Here is a 20,273-nt window from a genome sequence, read left to right as displayed (position 1 = left end):
CAGGACATCATGGCTGATGTCCCAAGGCTGGGGCTTGAGAGCCTTCCCTTTAGAGACAGGGAAGCTAAACCCCAGCAAAGTGTCAGGAAGTGTCCAACGGGGTGTAGTAAGAAAAAAATTTTGGAGTCGGGCAAAACTTGGGCTCCATCCCACCTCTGACACTCACTAACCACATGGTCCAAACAAGCCACATCACTCCCCAACCATCAGGTCTCTTGTCTATAAACGGAGTAACAACATCCATGGCCCCACCTTGAAAGACAGTCAAAAGGACCACAGGCCACAAAAGCCACGTCGAGGCCAGCCATGGTTCCACGAACCCAAGGTCCCTGAGTAACTTGGTGGCCGAGCAGAGACGTACACTGCCAGTCTCCCTGGGAGACTGTGGACCCAGTCTTCTTCCCTCCCCACCATTGACAGCTCCAGCTGCACAGCACCTTCAGGCCCCAAGGCTTTATGATCTCCTTACCCTGTCTGCCATGGCATTGCTCAGAATCATCTCCTGGACATCAGGGCTGTATTTGGCCGCACACAGTCGGCCCGGAATCACATTCACAGCCACAGAAAGCGCCAGGCTTCGCCCATGCCGCACCATCCAGTCGATCCCAGACACATCCGCTAAAGGGGACAAGATAACCAAAGTCAGCCACTGGGGAAGGGCCCTAAGATGCTGCCATTCTGGAGATGCCCCTGGTGAGTGTCCTGGGCTGGCCAGCCACTTCTCAGAGTAACTCAGGGCTACAACTCCCCTGTCCTTTGTACAGCCAGAGCCCTAAGGGAAGCTCGGCCCCACTCTAAGGAATCCTGAGGAGGGTGAGTCTGGGAAGAGGCCAGATTGGGAAGTCCCAGGCCCGCTGCTCAGTGCAGACATACCCAGCAGGTGCTGCTGGAGCACAGCATTCAGCTCTTCCTCAGTCAGAAAGGCGCACAGCTCCCCCAGGCAGCCAGCAGAGGTCATCCTCGTGGCATCCTGTGGGGAGGGAGACAGAGGGCGAGAGACTAAGTGAGGGGAGGAGGGACAGCACCAAAGCAGGCAGTGCTCCAGGCTGCCACTCCCTCTCCTTATCTGTGTACCTGATACCAGACTGAATCACAGGCTAAGCTATTAACTGCCAGACAGGAGCGGGGCTAAAACAGTACACCCTCCACACTAAAGTTAGAGAAACTAGAGTGAGTGAGTGTGTGTGTGTGTGTGTGTGTGTTTGTGAGATGGGGGGGGAAGGGGTGGTGATCATCTTCATAATAGCAAAGAATGCCTTTATTTATAGAACACCTTTCTTTGGCAGAGTCTCTAAGTGTGACATTTGTTATTTCCATTACCTAACAGGCCTACAGGGCAGGGAAGGGCAAAAGACATGCCCAATTTACAAATAAGGACAGCAGCAAAGAAGTCAGTGACCAGCCCAAGGCCATCAGGACACCCCCCCCATCCTGTCGGTTCTCCCAGGCAACCCAAAACTGCCACCAGCCAAATGGCAAGGGGGCCCACAAGGGGACCAAGGACAACCCTTTACCACCCACCAATCAAAGCAGATCAAGATAAAGCCAGTCATCCCTGCAGTGTGCCCTGCACCAAAATGAGTCACATAGATGACAGGCTCCTGGCTGCCTTGTCTTGAACACCTAAAGCAGGCCTTGTACTGGTCAGCTAGCATCACATGGAAAGAATGACTATTTAAGCCATGGGCTTTGTCTGGAGTGAGGATAAGTGAGAACAGGCTGATAGAACTGAGCAGAAGCTGTGAGTGTCTGACCAAACAGCCAAAACGAGGCTCCGAACCGTGAGCAGAGCCACAGGGCTGGCCAGGCTATGGGAGGCCTAGCACAGCTGCCCGGCGTGCAGCAGGTGCTTACTGAGTGCTGGCCAGATTAAAGCACACTCAGGGGAGCTGCGGGCTCTGACTAGTTTGAACCCCTCACTCACTCACTAACACAACTGACTGACATGTGGCAGGCGGCCACATCCCATCACCAGGGCACCATCTCTGCCCCTGGGGCAGGCAGGCGAAGGGTGTGTGGAACTTTACCCAGATCCTTCCTTCAATAAACACTAGCACCTACAGTGTCCAGAGCACTGCTGGGGGAGACAGACACAGTCTCTGCCCTCATCTAGCTTCAGAGTCCAGTAGAAGAAGGCACCCACACAGATGACATGGCAATCTCAACATCAGACAGTCACAAAACAAACGTGATATGAGAAGGATGCAGAGGGCAGTCCTAAATGAGCAGGGGACTCTTGAATCTTTCAAAAACCCCAAGTGCAAACAAACAGTATCTGGGTCCAGGCCAGGTCTAGAAACACCCCCCCCACCCCATTCCTGACTTCCACTAATCCAAACAACTTCCACGGTCCGTCTTCCCAGTGTGAGGGATGTCTGCCCCACCTCTGAGAGCCTGCCTTCTGACCCAAACCCTTCTTCCCATACCAGCCAGAGACCTGGTACAGCGCCCTCCCACACTTACAGAGAAGATGTGGCCCTAAGAGAGACTTCATTTGGGGAAAAGTATCTAGGAAACAAAACAGGATTTCTGAAGCTGTAACAAATGCTAATTAAGCAACTGAAACCCCTGACGTGCCCAAATGTGCCCGGACATCTGCAGGAACACGCAAACATCATCACCAAGCAAAGGTGTCATCTTGGACGGTCTCCCCCTCCTGGTCACACACACTGCAGCTGATGGACAGTGCATGTGCATGTGTGAGAAGGAGAGAGAAAGAATGAGCAGAGCGGAGGGTGGGAAGAGAGAATCTTACAAAGGAAGCCAGCCCTTTCAAGGGCCCAGCACAGTGCTGCTCCAGAATCCTCTGACCCAAGTGGAATAACTTCCATTCCCCAATGATACTCACTGAAAGAATGGAAAAGACAAAAGAAGAGAATAGATTCCCTCCGAAAAGCGAACGTTAGGCACTAGTGTGGCCAAGAGCCCTGGGGATGCAGCAGTACCTCGTCGTGTCCCAGCATGCCGAGCAGGATGGTGGTGATGCTCTTCCGAATGGCTGTGTCCACTTTGCCCCCTGCTCCTTGGGTCACAAACCTCAGGGCTTGCAGCATGATGTCCCTACAAAACCACACATTCCACTTGAAAGCCTGGTCTTCCTGTCTGTGATTCTCTCTGCTCAACAGGACATAGCTCAGCCCCAGGTTAAGCCACAAACCGGTGGGTGACAGAGAATCCTACTGGGGGACTTCTGTCTGGACACACTGACATACCAGACACCCAACCCTGCCAGTAAAACAGACCCTGAGAAGGGAGGCTTCATACAGCCTTTGAAATAGCCTCTTACTCCAGGGGAATGGCCATGCCATGGTATGATTCACTAAGAACACCCATTTCATTACTTCTGTGACCTGCATGGAGAAGAGCAAGCTCTAACAAACGGTGTAGGTTGGTCAACCAGATGGGTTTCACTTTGGCACTTAATAAATGAAAGAATATTAAAATATTTGCCCTGTTCAGGTCTCTCAGTGCAGACACTTCTGCAGCTTCTTGGCCGTTCTCCCCTCCCTCCACAGCCATCAAAGCCATTATGCCAGGGACCGCCTCTGACTGCTGGGGAGGGGGGCAACTCCATGCCGGCTTCATACCTGCTCCTCTTCCGTCTCACCTGACACCAGAGTCCTCAGTGGATCGGATTCCATTCAGAAGCTCTGTGAAGAGGGGGTCCACCTTGATGTGGATGGCAATGAGCTTGCCCAAGGCATCAGCAGCTTTCAGGCGCACGGCTCGGTTGGAGTCCTGGAGTGCTTTGGTGAAGGTCGTCTGCAGCTGAGGCAGGAAGGGCTTCAGGGCGATCCCAACCTAGAAAGGATGCCCAAGTCTGAACACCAGGCTCAGGCTGAGCCCAGGGACGGACCACAAAAGGAGATGGGGAAAGGCCAAAAGCAGCATGGAAGGCAAAGGCTGCATCTCCCAACCCCCTCCAAAGTAACAAAGTCCACGTGTTCATATATGTGAACACATCGAGAAATATTAAGTGTACGCAACATTCAACAGCTGGCTTCTCCCTCATCTTCCTCTTCCCTGATCAATATGCCCAAATGGAGTCTACTAGAGCCATTGTACATATATGGCAGCTACCCGGCCCCGAACCATTTTATCCTCTCTGCCTGCAGCTGGGGAAGGACTTGTCCCAACATTCTCACTGGGCAGCTCTTTAAGGTGTGGGAGGGGCCACGGGTGAGAGCTGCCCTGTGAAATACCATGCTGAGGGTCCTGCCCCCACTGACCTTGGCAAGGAGGAGGCTCAGGGTCTCTAGCAGGGCCACCTTCACGTTCCAGCTGAAGCGGTCTCCCAGGATGCGAATCAGAGGGCCGGTGATGCTGACCACAGAGGGCTTCAGGGCATCAGAAGAGGTCAATCTGATCACTAGGCCCAAGGCTCTGGCTGCTTCCTCTTTCTGTTCTGGGTTGCCAGTCAGGACTCCCTCCCGTAGCACAGGGAGTATCGAGGTAACTCCCTAACAACAAGATGACGCCTGAGTCAGGGGGACTTAGAAACCAACCCTCCCACTAACAGCTCCCAGAGGAAACGTATTCAAGTGGGCCCAGGTTACTGTGACGAGATGATCTGCTTCTTTGCCGAGGCCTACCATGGACAGAGGGGGCAGGATGAGGGGGCCCTGCTGAGCCCCTCAGCCCCGTGGAGGTGCCCCTCAGACCTACCTGTGCAGCCTTCAGCTCCCCACGGCTGCTGCAGCCACATGGCCAACTGGCAGCTCCAACTCAACAGAAGCTGTCACTTTCCCCCTGAACCCACCTTCCCTCTGCCTGTAGAGGTCACCCAAGTCTGCTCTGGAGCCCTCACCCCCGACATCAAATCTGCTGCTCAGTCTTGTCAACTAACAGCTAATCTTTACACAGGGCCTTCTGTGTGCCAGGCACTGAACCAAGCACTCTACAATGATCTCATCTGATCCCCACAAGCCCAGGAAGCAGGTGCTACTAGGATCCCATTTTACAGATGAGCAGTCAGAGGCTAAGTGACTTGCCCAGGGTCACACAGCTACTTAGTGTCAGAAGAAGGTTGGATTTGAACTCAGTTCTTCTTTACTCCAGGTCTGGTCCACTGTACCAGCTAGCTGCCCCCTGCCTTTCTGCTTCCTCCACACAACTAGCATCCTTCCCCTTCTCTCTACTCTCACCACACTACCTTTCAGATAGTCTTCCCCCTTCCATGAGACTGGGCCAACACCTTCTAACTGCTCCCCTGCCCCAGCCCCTGCCCCCTCCAACACCCAGAGGTGACTAGGTAACTCTCCTCAAGAAGCTCCAAGGGCTCCCATTGTCTCTGTCTGGCACTGTCGAGCTCCTGCCTTCCCTTCCAAGCTGACTAAATGTTGCCATGTCTTGTGGACGCTGGATTCCAGTGCCATTCCCTGTCAGGACATTTCATCTCCCCTCTCTGGGTCTTTGCACAGGCTGTGCCCCTCATGCCTGACAAGCCGAATGGCTTGCTCTCCCTCCCTCTTAGAACTCCATGCTCAGGGCAGCTAAGTGACACAGTGAATAGAGCACCGGCCTTGGAGTCAGGAGGACCTGAGTTTAAATCCGGCCTCAGACACTTAACACTTACTAGCCGTGTGACCTTGGGAAAGTCACTTAACCCCAACTGCCACTCCAAAAAAGCAAAAAAAAAAACCAACCTCCATGCTTTTCTCCACTCCCCCCAACCAAATTCAGCTCAAATGCCCCCTCCCCTCAAAGACCCTTCTAGATGCCTTCAGTTTTTAGTAGCACCACCCTGCCTAGATCATGGTGTATTTACCTGTAAACATGCTCTATAACCTCAGCAGAAAGTAAGGTCCTGGAGGGCAGGGGCCCTCTCCTTTTGTTTATGTATGTCTAAGTGTCTGCAAGATCAGAAGTCAGAAGACCTGAGTTCAAGTCTTCAATGTGTCATTTAGGTCACTTTTGACCCTCGGTCTCCTTTTCTGTAAGATGGTAATAATACCAGCAATACTAGCTACTTTAAAGGATTACTTTTGGATAATTTCTTTTTTTTTTTCTTTCTGGAGGGCAATTGGGGTTAAGCGACTTGGCCAAGGTCACATGGCTAGTTTATTTTGTGTTAAATGTCTGAGGCCAAATTTGAACTCAGGTCCTCCTGATTCCAGGGCCAGTGCTCTACTCACTGCACCACCTAGCCACCCCTAAAGGATTACTTTTAAAGGCATTTGCAAACCAAAGGCATTTCATCAAGGGAATCTATTTGGAATCATCCAAATAGCCACATGTGTTTAACAAAGCCCACGCCCTCATTTGGTTTGACCAGGCCGAGCAGACAACCCGGGCAGCTGTGTCAAGGTGCCTGGTGCTGTAGGTTGACAAAGGGATCTCATAGGATGACCAGGTAGGGAGGGGGTGGAGCTACTAGGCCCCAATGGCTTGACCTCCCTGTGCTCAGTGCTGCCCTCCCAGATGGCTCCTCTAGCAGGATGATGGGGGCCCTGCCCTGGGCACACCATCTGTTACCTTCTTGGGAAGGCAGAATCCTGGCACATGCTCTCCCTTGGTCTCATTCCCCACCATCCGGATGTCTCTGTGCAGGTCCTCGATGAGGGCCAGCTGGTTCCCAGCATCCAATTTCTATAGAAATTCAAGGGAAAGCAGAAATGGATGTCAGAATGTTAATTATCTCCATGGCAGAAGTCCTCAAATGTTCTCAAGGCATCAAGCTGCTGATTTAATTTACTTGATGTTCACAGCATCTGGCAGCTGACCAACAAGGCTCAATCTCAATGCCCTCTGTGGGCTTGCCAGTGGATGAACTAACGAATGAGAACAGCTGATCCCGTGACTTGGGTCTCAGCAGCCAGCCCACCTTTGTAATGGAGTTCAAGGCATCCCAGCTCTCATCCAAGACCACAGTGTTGGAGTCATTGAAGAGGCGAATCAGGCCTGAGACAAGACCGCGCAGGTGACCCGTGTAATCTGCCTTCGACTTGGAGCAGTAGATGTTGAGAATGATGGCAGCCGCCTGCCTCATGCCCACCTCAGGGCTGCGGGTGGCTTCCAGCAGATCCTCAATGATGATCCTGTGGCCAGCATCATCATCCACGGACAAGATGACCGCCTGACAGTTTGCCATCTCCTGAAGGCAGAGGACAACGGGCAGTGAGCACTGCATTCTCTAGACCAACACAGAGCCGCCACCCTGGCCCCACAGCCACCCCGGCCCCTCACCTGCGCCTCCTCACTGGTGCCCAGCTTCTCCTTCAGGGCCGACATGACAGCCGGCAGGATAACCCCGAGGTGACGGGTCAGAGCGTCACCTGCCACAGAGGAAAGGAAGGCCAGCACCCGAGTGTTGATAGGTGGAGATGTCAGCTGGCAGGAAGGAGAAACAGGAACCACCATGTCAAGAAGGGATTCTCCCAGTGCCCATCCACGCCCAGCAATGGAAGTCCCTGCAAGCTGTGAGGCAGCACCAGGAGGAAGGGCCAGACCCCAAGCTCCCCCCAGAGACACCTCATCCCCTGGGGGCAACAGCGCTTTCACAGAGAACGTGCCCAGGGACGCACCTTGGGCACCAAGTAGGGCAGCACCACACGACTTTTGACAGCCATGACTTGCTTCAGACCATCCAAGGCAAACTCAGACATGTCTTCATCATCCTGAGGAAAGAGGCAAGAGACGATGTCCAGGAGGCTGTTCTGGGCCACACCATGCCACCCCCTCGGACACACAGACACACACACACGCACACACACACACATACATACCAGGACAAGCTCATCTGGCCCAGTTCTTTGAACCCACTGAGTCAACTTACCAGTTGCTTCAGCAAGAAGGGCAAGATGTCCTCGAGGGCCTGGTGGCCAATGGTGGAGTGGAGCTGTTCAAAGGTCTTGGCAGCTGCCTCCCGGACCTCCTCCAGGGGGTCACATAGGGCCTTCCTGGCCGTGGGCACCAGGGACTCCGAGAAGAACAGCACCTGACACGAGGTCAAGAACACAAGAGCTGTGTCAGTAGAGACTTGGCAGCCCCAAAGGCCAGGGCAGAGCAGGAACCAGGAGCTGGGGATGGGCCAAGAGAGAAGAAGAAGAAAGGGTCAGAGGGTCTCCCTAAAATCATGAGAATGAAAGTTGTCTTCAGCACCAGGGGCAGCATGCAGTTCTGAAGGAAGCATGAGACAGGAAGTCAGGGGCCTGGGTTCCAGTCCAGCCTCTCACTTACAGCTGCTCATCTACAGGCAAGTCACTGAACTTAGAACCTAAAGACTGGCTAAGCACCTACTGTGTGCAAGGCACTGCGCTGTGTTTTATACATATTCTCTCAAGTGGTCTTCACAAAAGCCTGCAAGGTTAAGACCCCCATCTTACACATGAGGAAAGCTGTGATGAAGTGCCTTGCCCAGACTACAGCTGAACGCAGGTCTTCCTGCCTCCAGGCCCAGCACTCTGTGCCTGTGGCACCCCCTAGGGGCTCTGACCCTAATCTCCCAAAGAGGGCTGGGCAAGAGGACTGGGTGTGCTTCCCCCCGTGACCAGCATCTCTGGAGGGGCCTTGGCAGCCGCCTGGTCCAGAACGCCCTGTCCAACACCTGCAAGGGCTTTGCCAGGCTCTCCTGGAGGGAATCCAGGGCCCAGCCCTTCGAAGGCCTGAAGGCATCGAGTCCCATCTTCTCTTTTCCACGCTCAACATTCCTAGTTCTTTCCAATGATCCTTCCCGTGGCATGTTTCCAAAGCCTGACTGCACTCTCAGATCCATCCACTGCCTCTTCTGCTGGGCTATACCCCTGACTTCTACCCTCCCCAAGCTTAGCAACCTCAGGCCTGAGCATACATGCTATAATTCCCTCTAATCAAGAGGAAATACAGCAGGACCACTAGCTGCCCCTGGGTACACCACGGGAGTCTTTGGAGAAAGCCTGAGGTTTCCTTTGCTCTGGCTGCCAGACCACACTGGTGATGTATACTGAGCCCACTAAGGCCCCCAGATCATTTTCATATAAACTGCTCACACTCTAGGCATGCCTGCAGCTGTCAGGGTGCAAGGATGCCAGGGATGCAAAAGTCTATTTCTGGGCAGATATGTTACTTCATTGGGACCTCCTGGTCTCAATTTTAGATGAGATCTATTCCTACCCAAACTCCCAGAAATGTTCTAAGGATCAAATTAGCTCAGAAGAAAGGTCAGAAAGTTCTTCAAATCCCTTGAAAACAATTATTTTGGAAATACAAGCTATCACTAATGCAGCAAATAAGCCATTCACACCCACTCTATGCCCACAATCATTCATGCCAAATCTAGTAAGTGCACACATAACATGCACATAATATATACACAAACACACAAGTAGGTCACACAACATGCACAGAACCTGTAGTGTGTACAGTATCACACACATGCACACACATCTGCCATGGAAGCAGCCCTCCTGCTGAGTCACACACGGGTGGGAGGGTGCACACTCACCGCATCCCTGCTGGTGGACTTCATGATCTCGCTGAGCCCCACGCACACGCCCTGCCTCTCGTCACTCTTCTCAGACCTCAAGCCTTCCTCAAGGATGGGGATGATCTCAGGCAGGATTTTCTCCCCCAGCTTCCGGACAAGATCTCCCAACGTCCGCGCAGCAATCTGTTAGCAGAAATCAGGTTAAAGCTTTCCACAGAGCCCTTACTGATGCACCCCAGAATCCTATGAGGTCAACCCAAGAGAAAATTCAATCTCTGAAATGTTATCTATTTCATATACTGGATTCTTCAAACACTCTCATACCTCAAAGTCTTCAAGGAATACATAAAATGAAAATCAAAAATAAAATTCTCTAAGATTCAAATACACCCAACCAGACCACAGCAAGAGCCAATATCTGGGGATGGACACAAACTTCCACATGCTGCATTGTCATGAGCCAGTTCCTTTGATTTTAAAACCAAAGTTTTCTAGGCCTGTCAATATCATGCTTTGACTTAAGGGAAGCTGGGGCTGGAAAGAATGTTTTAGAGGAAAATAAACCCTCTTGGCCACACTCACACAGCCTGTGTTCCAAACTCAAACATGAATTTCTGTTGCCTAGGAATGGAGGCTAGAAAACAGAACTCAAGAGATGGGCATTCCCATCCCAAGTGGCCAACACAAGAAAGGAGCCCAGCCGGGCAGCACTGAAGCCCAGGGAGGACCCCTGACCCGACCCCCCAAGCGCTGACTTTCTCTCCTGTGGCTCCTTCTCCCCACTGGCTTCTCCTCTCTGTGGGACTGCATGGATCACACATTGACTTAGACCTCAGAGGTCATCTAGTCCAACCCCATCATTCTACAGACAAGGAAGTTCAGGCCTGGACAGGCCATGGGACTGGTCCAAGGTGAGGAGAGAGCCAGGCCATGGACCAGGGGAGGCTCTTACTGTTCGCTTATCTGCACAAGTGCTAGCCAGGAAGCCCAGCAGAAGGCCAAAGAGAGTGGGCAGGATCTCCCGAAGGGTGCGGGGGGTATTGGAGACCACAATCTTCCAGACATGCAGAGATGCCTGTCGCACAACCAGCTGAGTGTCAGAGCGTCCCATGTACAGTCCGGCCAACACACGGTTCCGCCGCTCCACTCCCAGGGCACTGATGATTGCCTAAGACCGAGCAAGGGAAAGGAGAAGAAAAAATAGGAATTTGGGAGGTTTCCATGGCCAGACGGAGATCAGGAAACAAGGTTCTCCACACTCCCTCCATTAGCAACACACGAGAACAGATGTCAGAGATGTCACCTTGTTGGACTGGGCAGTGCCAAAGTTGTCATCTTCAGAGGCTGTTTCTGTGGTCATTTTACCAGTGACCCCTGAGATATGGAACAGAAGGTCTCCAAGGAGCTGCACAGAGCTGAACCTATGGAAGACGGAGGGTGGAATTGCACACAAGCCACCTCCACTCAAAATGCTGCCCTGCCAGGAAGCAACACTAACAGGAGCCACCATCGACCAGCAGAGTCCTTTAGCCATCCCCCCTGAGCCTCACAACCACGTGGGTAGTGCCAGGGCTACCCCATCCTACAGGTAACTGGATAAAAGCCACAGGCCGGGCACTGTGCTAAGCACTGAGAAACAAGGCTGCCCCTGCCCCCTCATGGGAGAAGCACTGCCGCTCAAACCATCACCAGGATCAGGCTGAGGCTTCGCTGTAAAAGCACAGGAATGGGAAGGCCCAGACCTTGGTGAGACACCAAACAAGAGAGCCTCCAGACGTCTGAAGACGGAGGAGGCTGGACCAAAACCCAAAGCCAGCTCACCCAGTTCAGTCCCACAGTCCTGCTAGAGGCCAGAGAGAAGTCACCTTATCCTCCAGAGGTCATCAAAGAGGCCCTGCTCCAGCTGAGGCAGCAGCAGCGCAATGGCGGTCTCCGCATACATGGAGATGATCCTCTGTCCTGCACGAAGGGCAGTGTCCCGCACAAACTCATTCTCATCAGCAAGAGCCTGCAAAGAACCTGCGCGTCAGTCGGGACAGCCTCCCCAGTAAGCAGCCCCTAAGCCCTGGAACAGCGCAGGGGTCTTGGAGATTGTCTGGCTCTTGAAAGTCTTGCCATTTCCTTCTTCAAAAAGAAGCCCTGCTCCCCTCCCCTACCTTGAGGATGCATGGAATAATAGGCCCCACATAAGGGGTGAACTTGTCTCCGAAGGTGATCGGCAGGTAGTTGAACATCATGATGTAGCCATCACGGACATGAGGGGCGATGTCCACTTTGCTGGCAGTAGCCACGATCTCTGGCATCAGCTTCTCCAGCTTCTCTACTCCGAGACCAGCCATGACCTCTGCCAACCCTGCATATTAAGTACAAAGTTAAGGCCTCTCTCTCCCCATGCAAGAACCCATCCACAAGGAGCCACTTCCCCAACTGAGAAGTAGTCAAAGGATATGAATAATAGTTATCAAAGGAAGAACAACGAAACTATTAGTAGCTATATAAAACAATGCTCTAAATCACTAAAGATCAGAGAAATGCAAATCAAAACCATTATGAGGTTTCATTTCCCATTCAGCAAATTGGCAAAGATGACAAAAGATGGGATCGGTCAGTGCTGGCGAGTATAGAAAACAGGCACATGAAGGCACCAATGGGACAACAGTGAAATGACCCAACTATTCTGGAAGGAAATCTGAAGTCAAGCTAAGAAAGGGACTGAAACATCCACACTCTTTGGCCCATCGTTCCCACTGCTAAGCCCATCTCCTAAAGAGACCCAAAGCTGCCTTTGTTGTCTCAACGGGGAGAAGTGGAAGTTCCTTAAATCTTAGGACACCACTGTCAATGGAATATTACTGCACTGTGGGACCCAATGAGCACAAGAACACCCCAGAACTGAGGCAGGGAAGCAAGCACAGCGAGGAAAACACTACAACAGCCAGAATGGGGAGAAGTGGAAGAGTGGGTACTTATGACAACTGTGGCCGAGGGCAGGGATGAGGGACACCCCCATCGTGGCAGAGCTGGGGGGCTTTGGGATAGCCTGACTTGTTTTCCCCAACTGCTTTTTTCTGCTGTTTTAAAATTCTTTGTGACAAGAGATGGTTTCCTGGGTTTGGGGGGGAGGGGGGGAGATATGTTTGCAAATGAAGGTGATAATTTTTTTTAATCCCTCTCCCCACCCACGCACACACACCATACAGGAATGGGAAGGACCGGGCCTTGGTGGTAGGTTCCTCCCTCTGAACTCCATCTCCCAGCCCCAGACTGCAGCCACCCTCAGTCCATGCTCACCTTGTGCAGCACCCGAGCGGTCCACGGAGCTCTGCTCGTACGTCAGGGTCTCCATCAGCCAGGGCAGCAAGTCCTCAAAGCATGACTCGCCCATGCCCTTCACCATGGCTCCCAAGGCCTTTGCAGAGACTGTCCGAACCTATCCGGGAACCAAGAGATGCATTGGGCAAGGTCTGGAATTCTCTTTGAGGGATGTGCTCCCCCGACCACAGCCACAAAAGCAGCTTCTCTTGGGTTTCAACCACAAAAATTTGTTCCCTTCAGTTCTAATTAAGCACCTCCTGGGGGCCAGACATGGGGCTAGGCACAGGAATACCAAAAACAGTGGCTGCCTTCAAGGCACTTATATTCTATCACAGCAAATTTTAGAGAAGTGTCTTTGTTCTAAAACAAATACTCCCAAAGACTTACCTCGGGCACAGGGTCCAAGAGAGAGGCTTTCAGTCCAGGGGTCACACTAGGCAGGTAAGGAGCCAAGTCCTACAACACAAGGCAAAGAGAGGAGCTAGGGCGGGCTCTGACTGCCAAACCTGGGGAGCCCCCTCGGCCTTCCCTGCTGCATTATAGGCAGGCCCAGAAAAACTCCAGGACTTCAGAACAGCGGGGTGGGGGAGGGAGAACAGCCAGAAGCCCCCTTTCACTGTCCACAAAAGCCCTGGGCCTCCTGGCAAAGAAACATCTTTCCTTCATGGCAGTCATAAGTCAAGGCCAGCCACTGCTTCCTCTCACAGGGAGGGGAACATGGTGTGAGGGACAGACTGGAAAACCTGGTTCAAATCCTCCCTCAGACTCTTCCTGCCTCTGTGACCCCAGGCAGGTCACATAACCTCTGGGCCTCAGTTTCCTCCTCTGTAAAACCAAGTAGATCTGATGACCTCTACAGTATCTCCCAGCTCCAGAGCAGGAGCTCATCTGGGATCTTTTCCCTGAGCCTCCCAGGCAGCTTTTCTGCATCGGAACACTCAGTAGTTGCTTTTACCGAAGCAGGATCTCAGCAGGATAGAGGGAGAGTGGGCAGAGCCATGGGCAGCCTAGGCTGTGCCAGGCAGTCAGCACCCACAGCCTGTACGACTGGAAAACACTCTAGTTATACTGGTTCCCAATGGGAGACTATAAGCACATTTATCTATTCTAAGGCAACGTTAAACAACAAAACAAAAAAACCCCACTCAGGTCATTGTAAAAACTCTGCTTTCATTCTCGGTCCTGAGCTGGGATAACTTCAAGGTTATGCTCTAAGGTTCCTGATTGCCCCACTACTTCCCTTCTCCATTCCCTCCCCTCCTCCTGTCCCCTTCCCAGTGAAGGTATCTGATTCCTACGTTGAAATGTCACCAGGGACACCTGCCCAGTCCAGGAGGGATTCAGTAGTAGAGCCCAACCCCCCAGAACTTCATGTGCTTCACCCACACCATGGCCAGTCCTCACCTTCTGGTCTGTCAGGGAGTACATGTTGCCAATGATCTGGGCAGCCATCTTCCGGGTGTCAGTGGATCGGTCCTGAAAGGCCCTCTGGACAATGGGCATGATGAGAGCCAATGAAGGGGCATCAATGAAATGGACAAATTTGGTATCCAGCAGGGTCTGCAGGCACTGCTGAGTCTTCCTAGAGGGATCCGTCAAGGCATCCAAAAGGACTGGAGCAATAGCTACAAGTTCAGAAACAAGAGAGTGACCCTTGGTTTTTGGGTGACCCCCAGATGCTGACACAGATCTGGACACACAAGAACACGAGGGGCCCTCCCTAAGGTCCTACGAAGCAGGCAGCTAAAGAAGTCAGCTTGTCACCATTCAGAGCTCTGCTGATGGGGTGGAGACCAGGCTGGAGGTGGTGCCTACTAACCCTCATACTCGGAGACTTTGGCTCCAGGGGGCAGTGAATGACCTGGGCCTACTCTGCTGAGCCTTCTGGGGACAAGCAGCTCCAGCAGAAAAGCCCCTAACATCCAAATCGGGACTTAAGACAATACACGAGCAGTCTTAAGCCTCTGAACAGCACAGCTGGGACAGCTGGCAGTGAGGGAAATGGGCTGGGTGCCTTCTGCAAACACGTGAGGATGCCTCTTGTTTTCCATCCTGACTTTTCTTAGCTAAGACCCCTCGCCCTGCATCCCTGAGAGCAAAGAACAGATGAGCCCAACTCCCTCAGCCCAAGGAGCAGCGACCGCGTGGCCGAAGAGGCCCGCACAGGCAGCAGCAAGCTCTCCTTCCTCCTCACCCGAAGGTGAGATGCCTCTCGCCTTCTGAGGGCCATGCCTGGTCCCTGCACTTCCCAGCGTGAGGCTTTGTTCATGCCATCATCGTCACTGTTCTTCTCTTCTGGTGACGTCCCTCTCCCTGCATCACAACTTCAAGGCTTCCCAAGTTTCTCTGAATTCTTCCCATTCATTGTTTCTTATGGTCACGAGAAGCCAGGCTATGGTTCACTCAGCTATGCCCCAGTTAGTGGCGCTCCCTTGTTTCTGGTGTTTCGCTCCCTGCTGCTGTTCGTCCCACTCATGACTCCACATCAGGGCGTTTGCTGAGGTTTCATTTATTGGGTCTATTTATTCTAGCCCCTTGTTAATCCTTCTGAGATCTCCACAGAATTTCACCAACAGGCTCCAGAGGTGGCAGTGGGAAGGGAAGGTGCCTGAAGTCTGTACAGCAACGAGGCTGGACAGAGCTCTGAGCTCCCGACTAGCTTAAAGACTTGATGAAACCAGAGGAGGACCAAGAGGAAGCAGCAGGGAGCACCCCATCCCCAACTCCTCCAAACACCTAGAAAACACACCCTGCTGAACCCTGATCAGAAATCCAAGAAAAAAAATGAGAGTGAGTCATTTTTCCAGCCCAGGCAGCACAGGGAAATACAGAGGTGTTAAGGAGCCTAGGGATGGGGTCTGGCCAGGAGCGTGCTGCCCAGAACCTTCCAGCCCACAGAGACAGGCACCAATCAGACCAAGAAGAGGCCCCATATCTGGTTCACAGATCCAGGGAGGACCGAGAAAGGGAACTGTGCCTGGAGGTGGCATTCCAAGATAAGGAGTGCTCAAAGACTCTAGAAGTTCAGAAGCAAGTCCAGCTGAGTGGCTCAGACCCCTGAGGCAGAGCTCAGTTCCAGCTTCCAGTCCAGCACGCAGCCTGCAGAATAACTAGGGTGGACCAAAGGGAAGCCTTACAGTCGTATCATTATGAACCAGCAGGGTTTTCCAACTGTTTGAGAGTATCTGAATTCATCAGCAGTCTAATAGATCTCCAAAGAAGGCAAGCCCACAGGCAAGTTGCTTACACCTACCTTGCAGAACAGACCAGGGCAAAAGCAATCAGACTTTGCCCCAAACTGGACTACTTTGCAGGCACCAAAAGTTTGCAGATCCCAGCCTAAGTTCTCCTTGAGACTGGATTAACACAATACTCAATACTCTGACAACAGCTCCAAGGACAGAAGTGCAAAAAGGCTGACCCCAACATAAAGTCTGAACTCAGAAAGTAGACAGGAAGAATAAGCAAACAACAACGACAAAGATGCCTTCATAAAAAGTTATTATGGTGATAAGGACATTCAGTAGATGAGAATGACTCTTAAAACATCTTTAAGCAACACCTCAAAGAAAAACACGGTTTGGTCATTATTTCAACTAGGATTTTTGAAAGAGATCAAATAAGAACTTTTTAAAAAAGAGGTGAAAAATATTTTTACAAATGAAATGAGAACACTAGAAGAAAAAAAGAGAAAGCAAGAGCTGTGGAAGAAAAATTAGAAAAGGAATGAACAATCTGGCACAAGAGGTACAAAACCTTGTAACCAGGTAACAGATGCCTGGTAAATTAGAATGGGCTCAAATAAAAAAGAAGAACTCCATAAGACTACAAGGAATATTAAAACAAAGTCAAAAGATTTAAAATAAAATGTAAGAGGGTGAAGCTAGGTGGCACAATGAATAGAGCACCAGCCCTAGAGTCAGGAGGACCTGAGTTCAAATCCGGCCTGAAACACTCAACACTTACTAGCTGTGTGACCTTGGTTGTAACCCCAACTGCTCTGCCTTACCCCTCCCCCAAAAAAACAAAGAAAAGAAAAAATGTAAGCTATCTCTGACCTGGAAAACAGAACAAGGAGAAATAGCTCAGGAATCACTGGACTACCTGAAGCATGAACAAGAAAAGGTAGCTCTTTTCATCCTTTTTCAAGAAACCATTAAAACTGCCCAGATCTCTCAGAACCAAAGGACAAAGTAGGAATAGAATCCACCTGTGACCTCCTGAAAGAAACTCCCCAAATGAAAAGGAATACTTCAGTCAAAACCCAGAATTTCCAGTTCAAAGGGAAAAAACCTACAAACAAAAAGAATCCAAGCACCAATGAGCCCTAGTCAGATCCCATTCCATTTATCAGATGCCACTAAAAGCAGTGGAGAGCTCAGAACAAGATCATCCAGAAGCAAAAGCTAGCAGCTAACAACCAAGAGTAAGCTACCCAGCAAAGCTGAGCACAATCCTGGGGGAAGAGATTTCTGAACACTCCTAATGAAAGGACCACAAGTGCACAGGAAACGTGAAGGGCAAACACAGGAGTAAAGAAGAACATAAAATGGCAAAACACCAGAGCACAATGATAAAGGGCTAAACAAAAATCAACTGTTTACATTCTAATGAGGGGAAATGATACATGTGTCTTCTCTGACCCTTATTACCATTGGGGGTCATAGAGGAAGGCTAAGCAGATGAAAGGCCTGGGAGTGCATCTGTTAAATTCTAATGATCTTAAAAAAGGAACGGAAAGAGAAGAGGAATACATGGGGTGTGGGGAGTAGGGAGAAAGAAAAAGGTTAGGGAAAATTATGTGATCAGGGTACAGAGGTCAAAGTGTCTACGACCAAGGTAAAAGGGAGGGGAGCAGCGGACAAAGGGCTGCATTCTCATCTGAACTGGTCAAAGGAGGGAAGAACACCACCCTCCCCCCACAAACACACACACGATAAACACACATGCACTCCAAGCTGGGTACAGAAATTCACTTTACTCAACAGGAAAATAGAAGGGAAAGGGGCAGTAAGGAGAATAGAATAAGAGATGTTAGTCCTATGCAAAACAAACTCTGTTGTTGAGTTGTTTCAGTCGTGTCATGGTATACTACCTATCTCCCAGGGCTGCTGTAAGGGAGAAGCTAGGAGGTCCAGTATCAATCAAGCTATTAGTATCACAGTTTTTCAAAATATTTTTCCTTCATGTGCCCAGCCTCCAAATCCAATATTGTCCCAAACAAATATTAAGCTTCTTTAGACATGGCTTGGCACAGGGAGGTGGGAAAGGATTCAGACAAGTCTATAAAGCAATGATGCCCCAAATGCCTTCAAATTAGTTGTCCGAAGTTTAATCTAACCCAAAGTAATTCCCCATGTACTTCCCCTGACCAAGACAAAGAGCTATGAATCATTATCCCATGTTGTATTTGGTGGAGGAGATGGAAATCAACTTCTGTCAAGAGAGCAACGCATGAGCCTTCTTACAACCACAAAATAATCAAGATTTAAGGACAACAAACTCCCTCTAAAAATGACTTCAAATAAAAACGGGAAAAAAGACTCTAGAAAACCAATGTAAGGTAAGACTCCTACAAGGCCGTCCAACACGGCCACCAACAAAAGTCTGCTCTGGCACAATGGCCTGAGAGCCCTTCCTTGTGCCTTCCCAGTCCATGGCTGCTGGCACAAGTCTATCTCTGTGCCTCATGAAAGAGGGAAATCTCTTTTACAAGACACAAACCAGACACTTCTGAGGCTCCCAGGTGGAGGCAGGAGCCACTTGCTGCTTCATTCTAAAAACCATTCTATTTAACAGGCCTCTCACTGATTGAGAGGTGGAACTTTGTTACCCTTATCTGATGTCTAATGACAAAACAACCCCAGGCTTACTATCTAGAAACCCCTGCTTTCCCCAGAGCTATTAGAATGGAATGACAAACCCTCAAGAGCCTCACGTTTGCAATAATCTTTTGAATTGAAAGACCAGGGAGAGCTCCTACCAAAGCCTGATACTAATGGGAGAAAATGGCCTTCCTAGTCATTATTTCAAGGACAACAACCAAAATGTGACCTAGGATTTTTTTTTTTAAAGCAATTGGGGTTAAGTAACTTGTTCAAGGTTATATGGCCAGTTATTTCTGGGTGTGGTGCTAAGTATCTGAGCCCAGATTTGATCCCCAGGTCAGCCCAACACCGGGGCCGGTGCTCTTACTCGCTGTGCTACCTGGACGCCCCTGACCTAAAATGTTTTAATGAAGGACATTCGTTCTGGTAAATCATAGCACCCTCCAGGAGCACACAGAATGAAGAGGAGCAGGAGAAAAGGTGAGCTGGGAAGCGGAGAACTTACCAAGAATCTCTGGATTCCGGATGACGGAGCCGATCTGCCTTAGCGCCTGCTGTCCAGCCTTCTGAACTTTCACGTGGGAATCAGTCAGGACCTCAGTGAGCTTGGGCACAATATTGGGCAGACAAGAAGACAGCTGCTTTGGGGCACAGTAGGCCATTGCCCCAAGCAATTCCACAGACCCTAGGAACAAACACACAGACTGTCAGTAGGCAGAAAGGGGCAAAGAATCTGACTTGGGTCCCATAAACTCCTGAGATGCTGGTGCAATTCACGGTGAAGTAGTGGAAACACTGAAGAACACTGGCCTTAAATGCACTCAGGAGCTTTGTGGCACTGAGGAATGAACAATCCATGGACAAGGTACACAAGACAAGAGACAAAGGAGCACAGCAGCCAGGTGCCCGAAAAACTCAAGGATCCCAGTGACTGGGGCAAGAATTCACTGACAAAAACTACTGGGAAAACGTCTGGTAAAAACCAGGAGCAGCCCAGAAAATCTGAAGAAACCCAAGCCATCGACAGCCTTATAAAAACACTCTAAATCATTGATAGAGAAATGCAAATTAACACAGGCTCTACCTGGCAAAGGTGACACAAGCTAGAGGGGCTGCATAAAAACAGGCACACTAATGCACTGTCAGGGGACCGATGCTGCATTGGTCCAACCATTCTGGGAAGCAATTTGCAACTAGGCCAAAAAAAAAAAAACTATTCAACTGTGCACACCTTTTGACTCAGTACAGGTCTACCAGGTGTATGCCCCAAAGAGATCAGAGAGGAAGATGACCTATACATACAAAAATATTTGTTGAGGCAGTGAGGTGACGCCACAGTGCATAGAGCGCTGGGCCTAGAGTCAGGAAGACCCGAGTTCAAATTTGGCCTCAGACACTTACTTGCTGTGTGACCCTGGGCAAGTCACTGAACTATTTTCCTTAATCCACTAGAGAAGGAAATAGCAAACCATTCTAGTGTCCTTGTCAAGAAAACCCCCTGGATAGTACTGGCACTGTATGGTTCACGAGGTCACAAAGCATCCGACATGACTGAACAACTGAACCATGACAACAACATTGATGGCAGCTCTTTTTGTGGTAGCAAAGAATCTGAAATGGAGGGGATGCCCATCCCCTGGGGAATGGCTGGCCAGAAGATGGTGCCGGAAGGGGATGGGATACGGCTGTACTGTACAAAATGATGAAGGGTGCTTCATAGAAGCCTG

General features: G+C 50.7%; 1 protein-coding gene across 1 annotated transcript in view; it reads right to left on the bottom strand.

The window, feature by feature from the left end:
* Window positions 1-20,273, bottom strand: part of GCN1 (GCN1 activator of EIF2AK4) — a 60,757-nt gene that overhangs the window by 2,112 nt on the left and 38,372 nt on the right. The window contains exons 37-55 of the mRNA XM_069081667.1: window positions 19,052-19,231; window positions 14,123-14,343; window positions 13,106-13,174; window positions 12,695-12,833; window positions 11,560-11,756; window positions 11,269-11,411; window positions 10,707-10,824; window positions 10,356-10,571; window positions 9,422-9,586; window positions 7,775-7,936; window positions 7,524-7,616; window positions 7,186-7,329; window positions 6,824-7,093; window positions 6,475-6,588; window positions 4,230-4,460; window positions 3,608-3,801; window positions 2,946-3,060; window positions 874-970; window positions 470-618 (exon numbers count right to left, since the gene is read on the bottom strand). Coding sequence (XP_068937768.1) covers window positions 470-618; window positions 874-970; window positions 2,946-3,060; window positions 3,608-3,801; window positions 4,230-4,460; window positions 6,475-6,588; window positions 6,824-7,093; window positions 7,186-7,329; window positions 7,524-7,616; window positions 7,775-7,936; window positions 9,422-9,586; window positions 10,356-10,571; window positions 10,707-10,824; window positions 11,269-11,411; window positions 11,560-11,756; window positions 12,695-12,833; window positions 13,106-13,174; window positions 14,123-14,343; window positions 19,052-19,231 — 3,017 coding nt within the window. The remainder of the gene's footprint in view (window positions 1-469; window positions 619-873; window positions 971-2,945; window positions 3,061-3,607; window positions 3,802-4,229; window positions 4,461-6,474; window positions 6,589-6,823; window positions 7,094-7,185; window positions 7,330-7,523; window positions 7,617-7,774; window positions 7,937-9,421; window positions 9,587-10,355; window positions 10,572-10,706; window positions 10,825-11,268; window positions 11,412-11,559; window positions 11,757-12,694; window positions 12,834-13,105; window positions 13,175-14,122; window positions 14,344-19,051; window positions 19,232-20,273) is intronic.

Source organism: Petaurus breviceps, unplaced genomic scaffold, assembly GCF_028583685.1.
Source record: "Petaurus breviceps papuanus isolate PSGF00001 unplaced genomic scaffold, PetGlider_PUasm1.0 99, whole genome shotgun sequence".
Lineage (NCBI taxonomy): Eukaryota > Metazoa > Chordata > Mammalia > Diprotodontia > Petauridae > Petaurus > Petaurus breviceps.
Note: the sequence above shows the minus strand (reverse complement) of the source record. Positions and strands in the feature narration are given on the sequence as shown.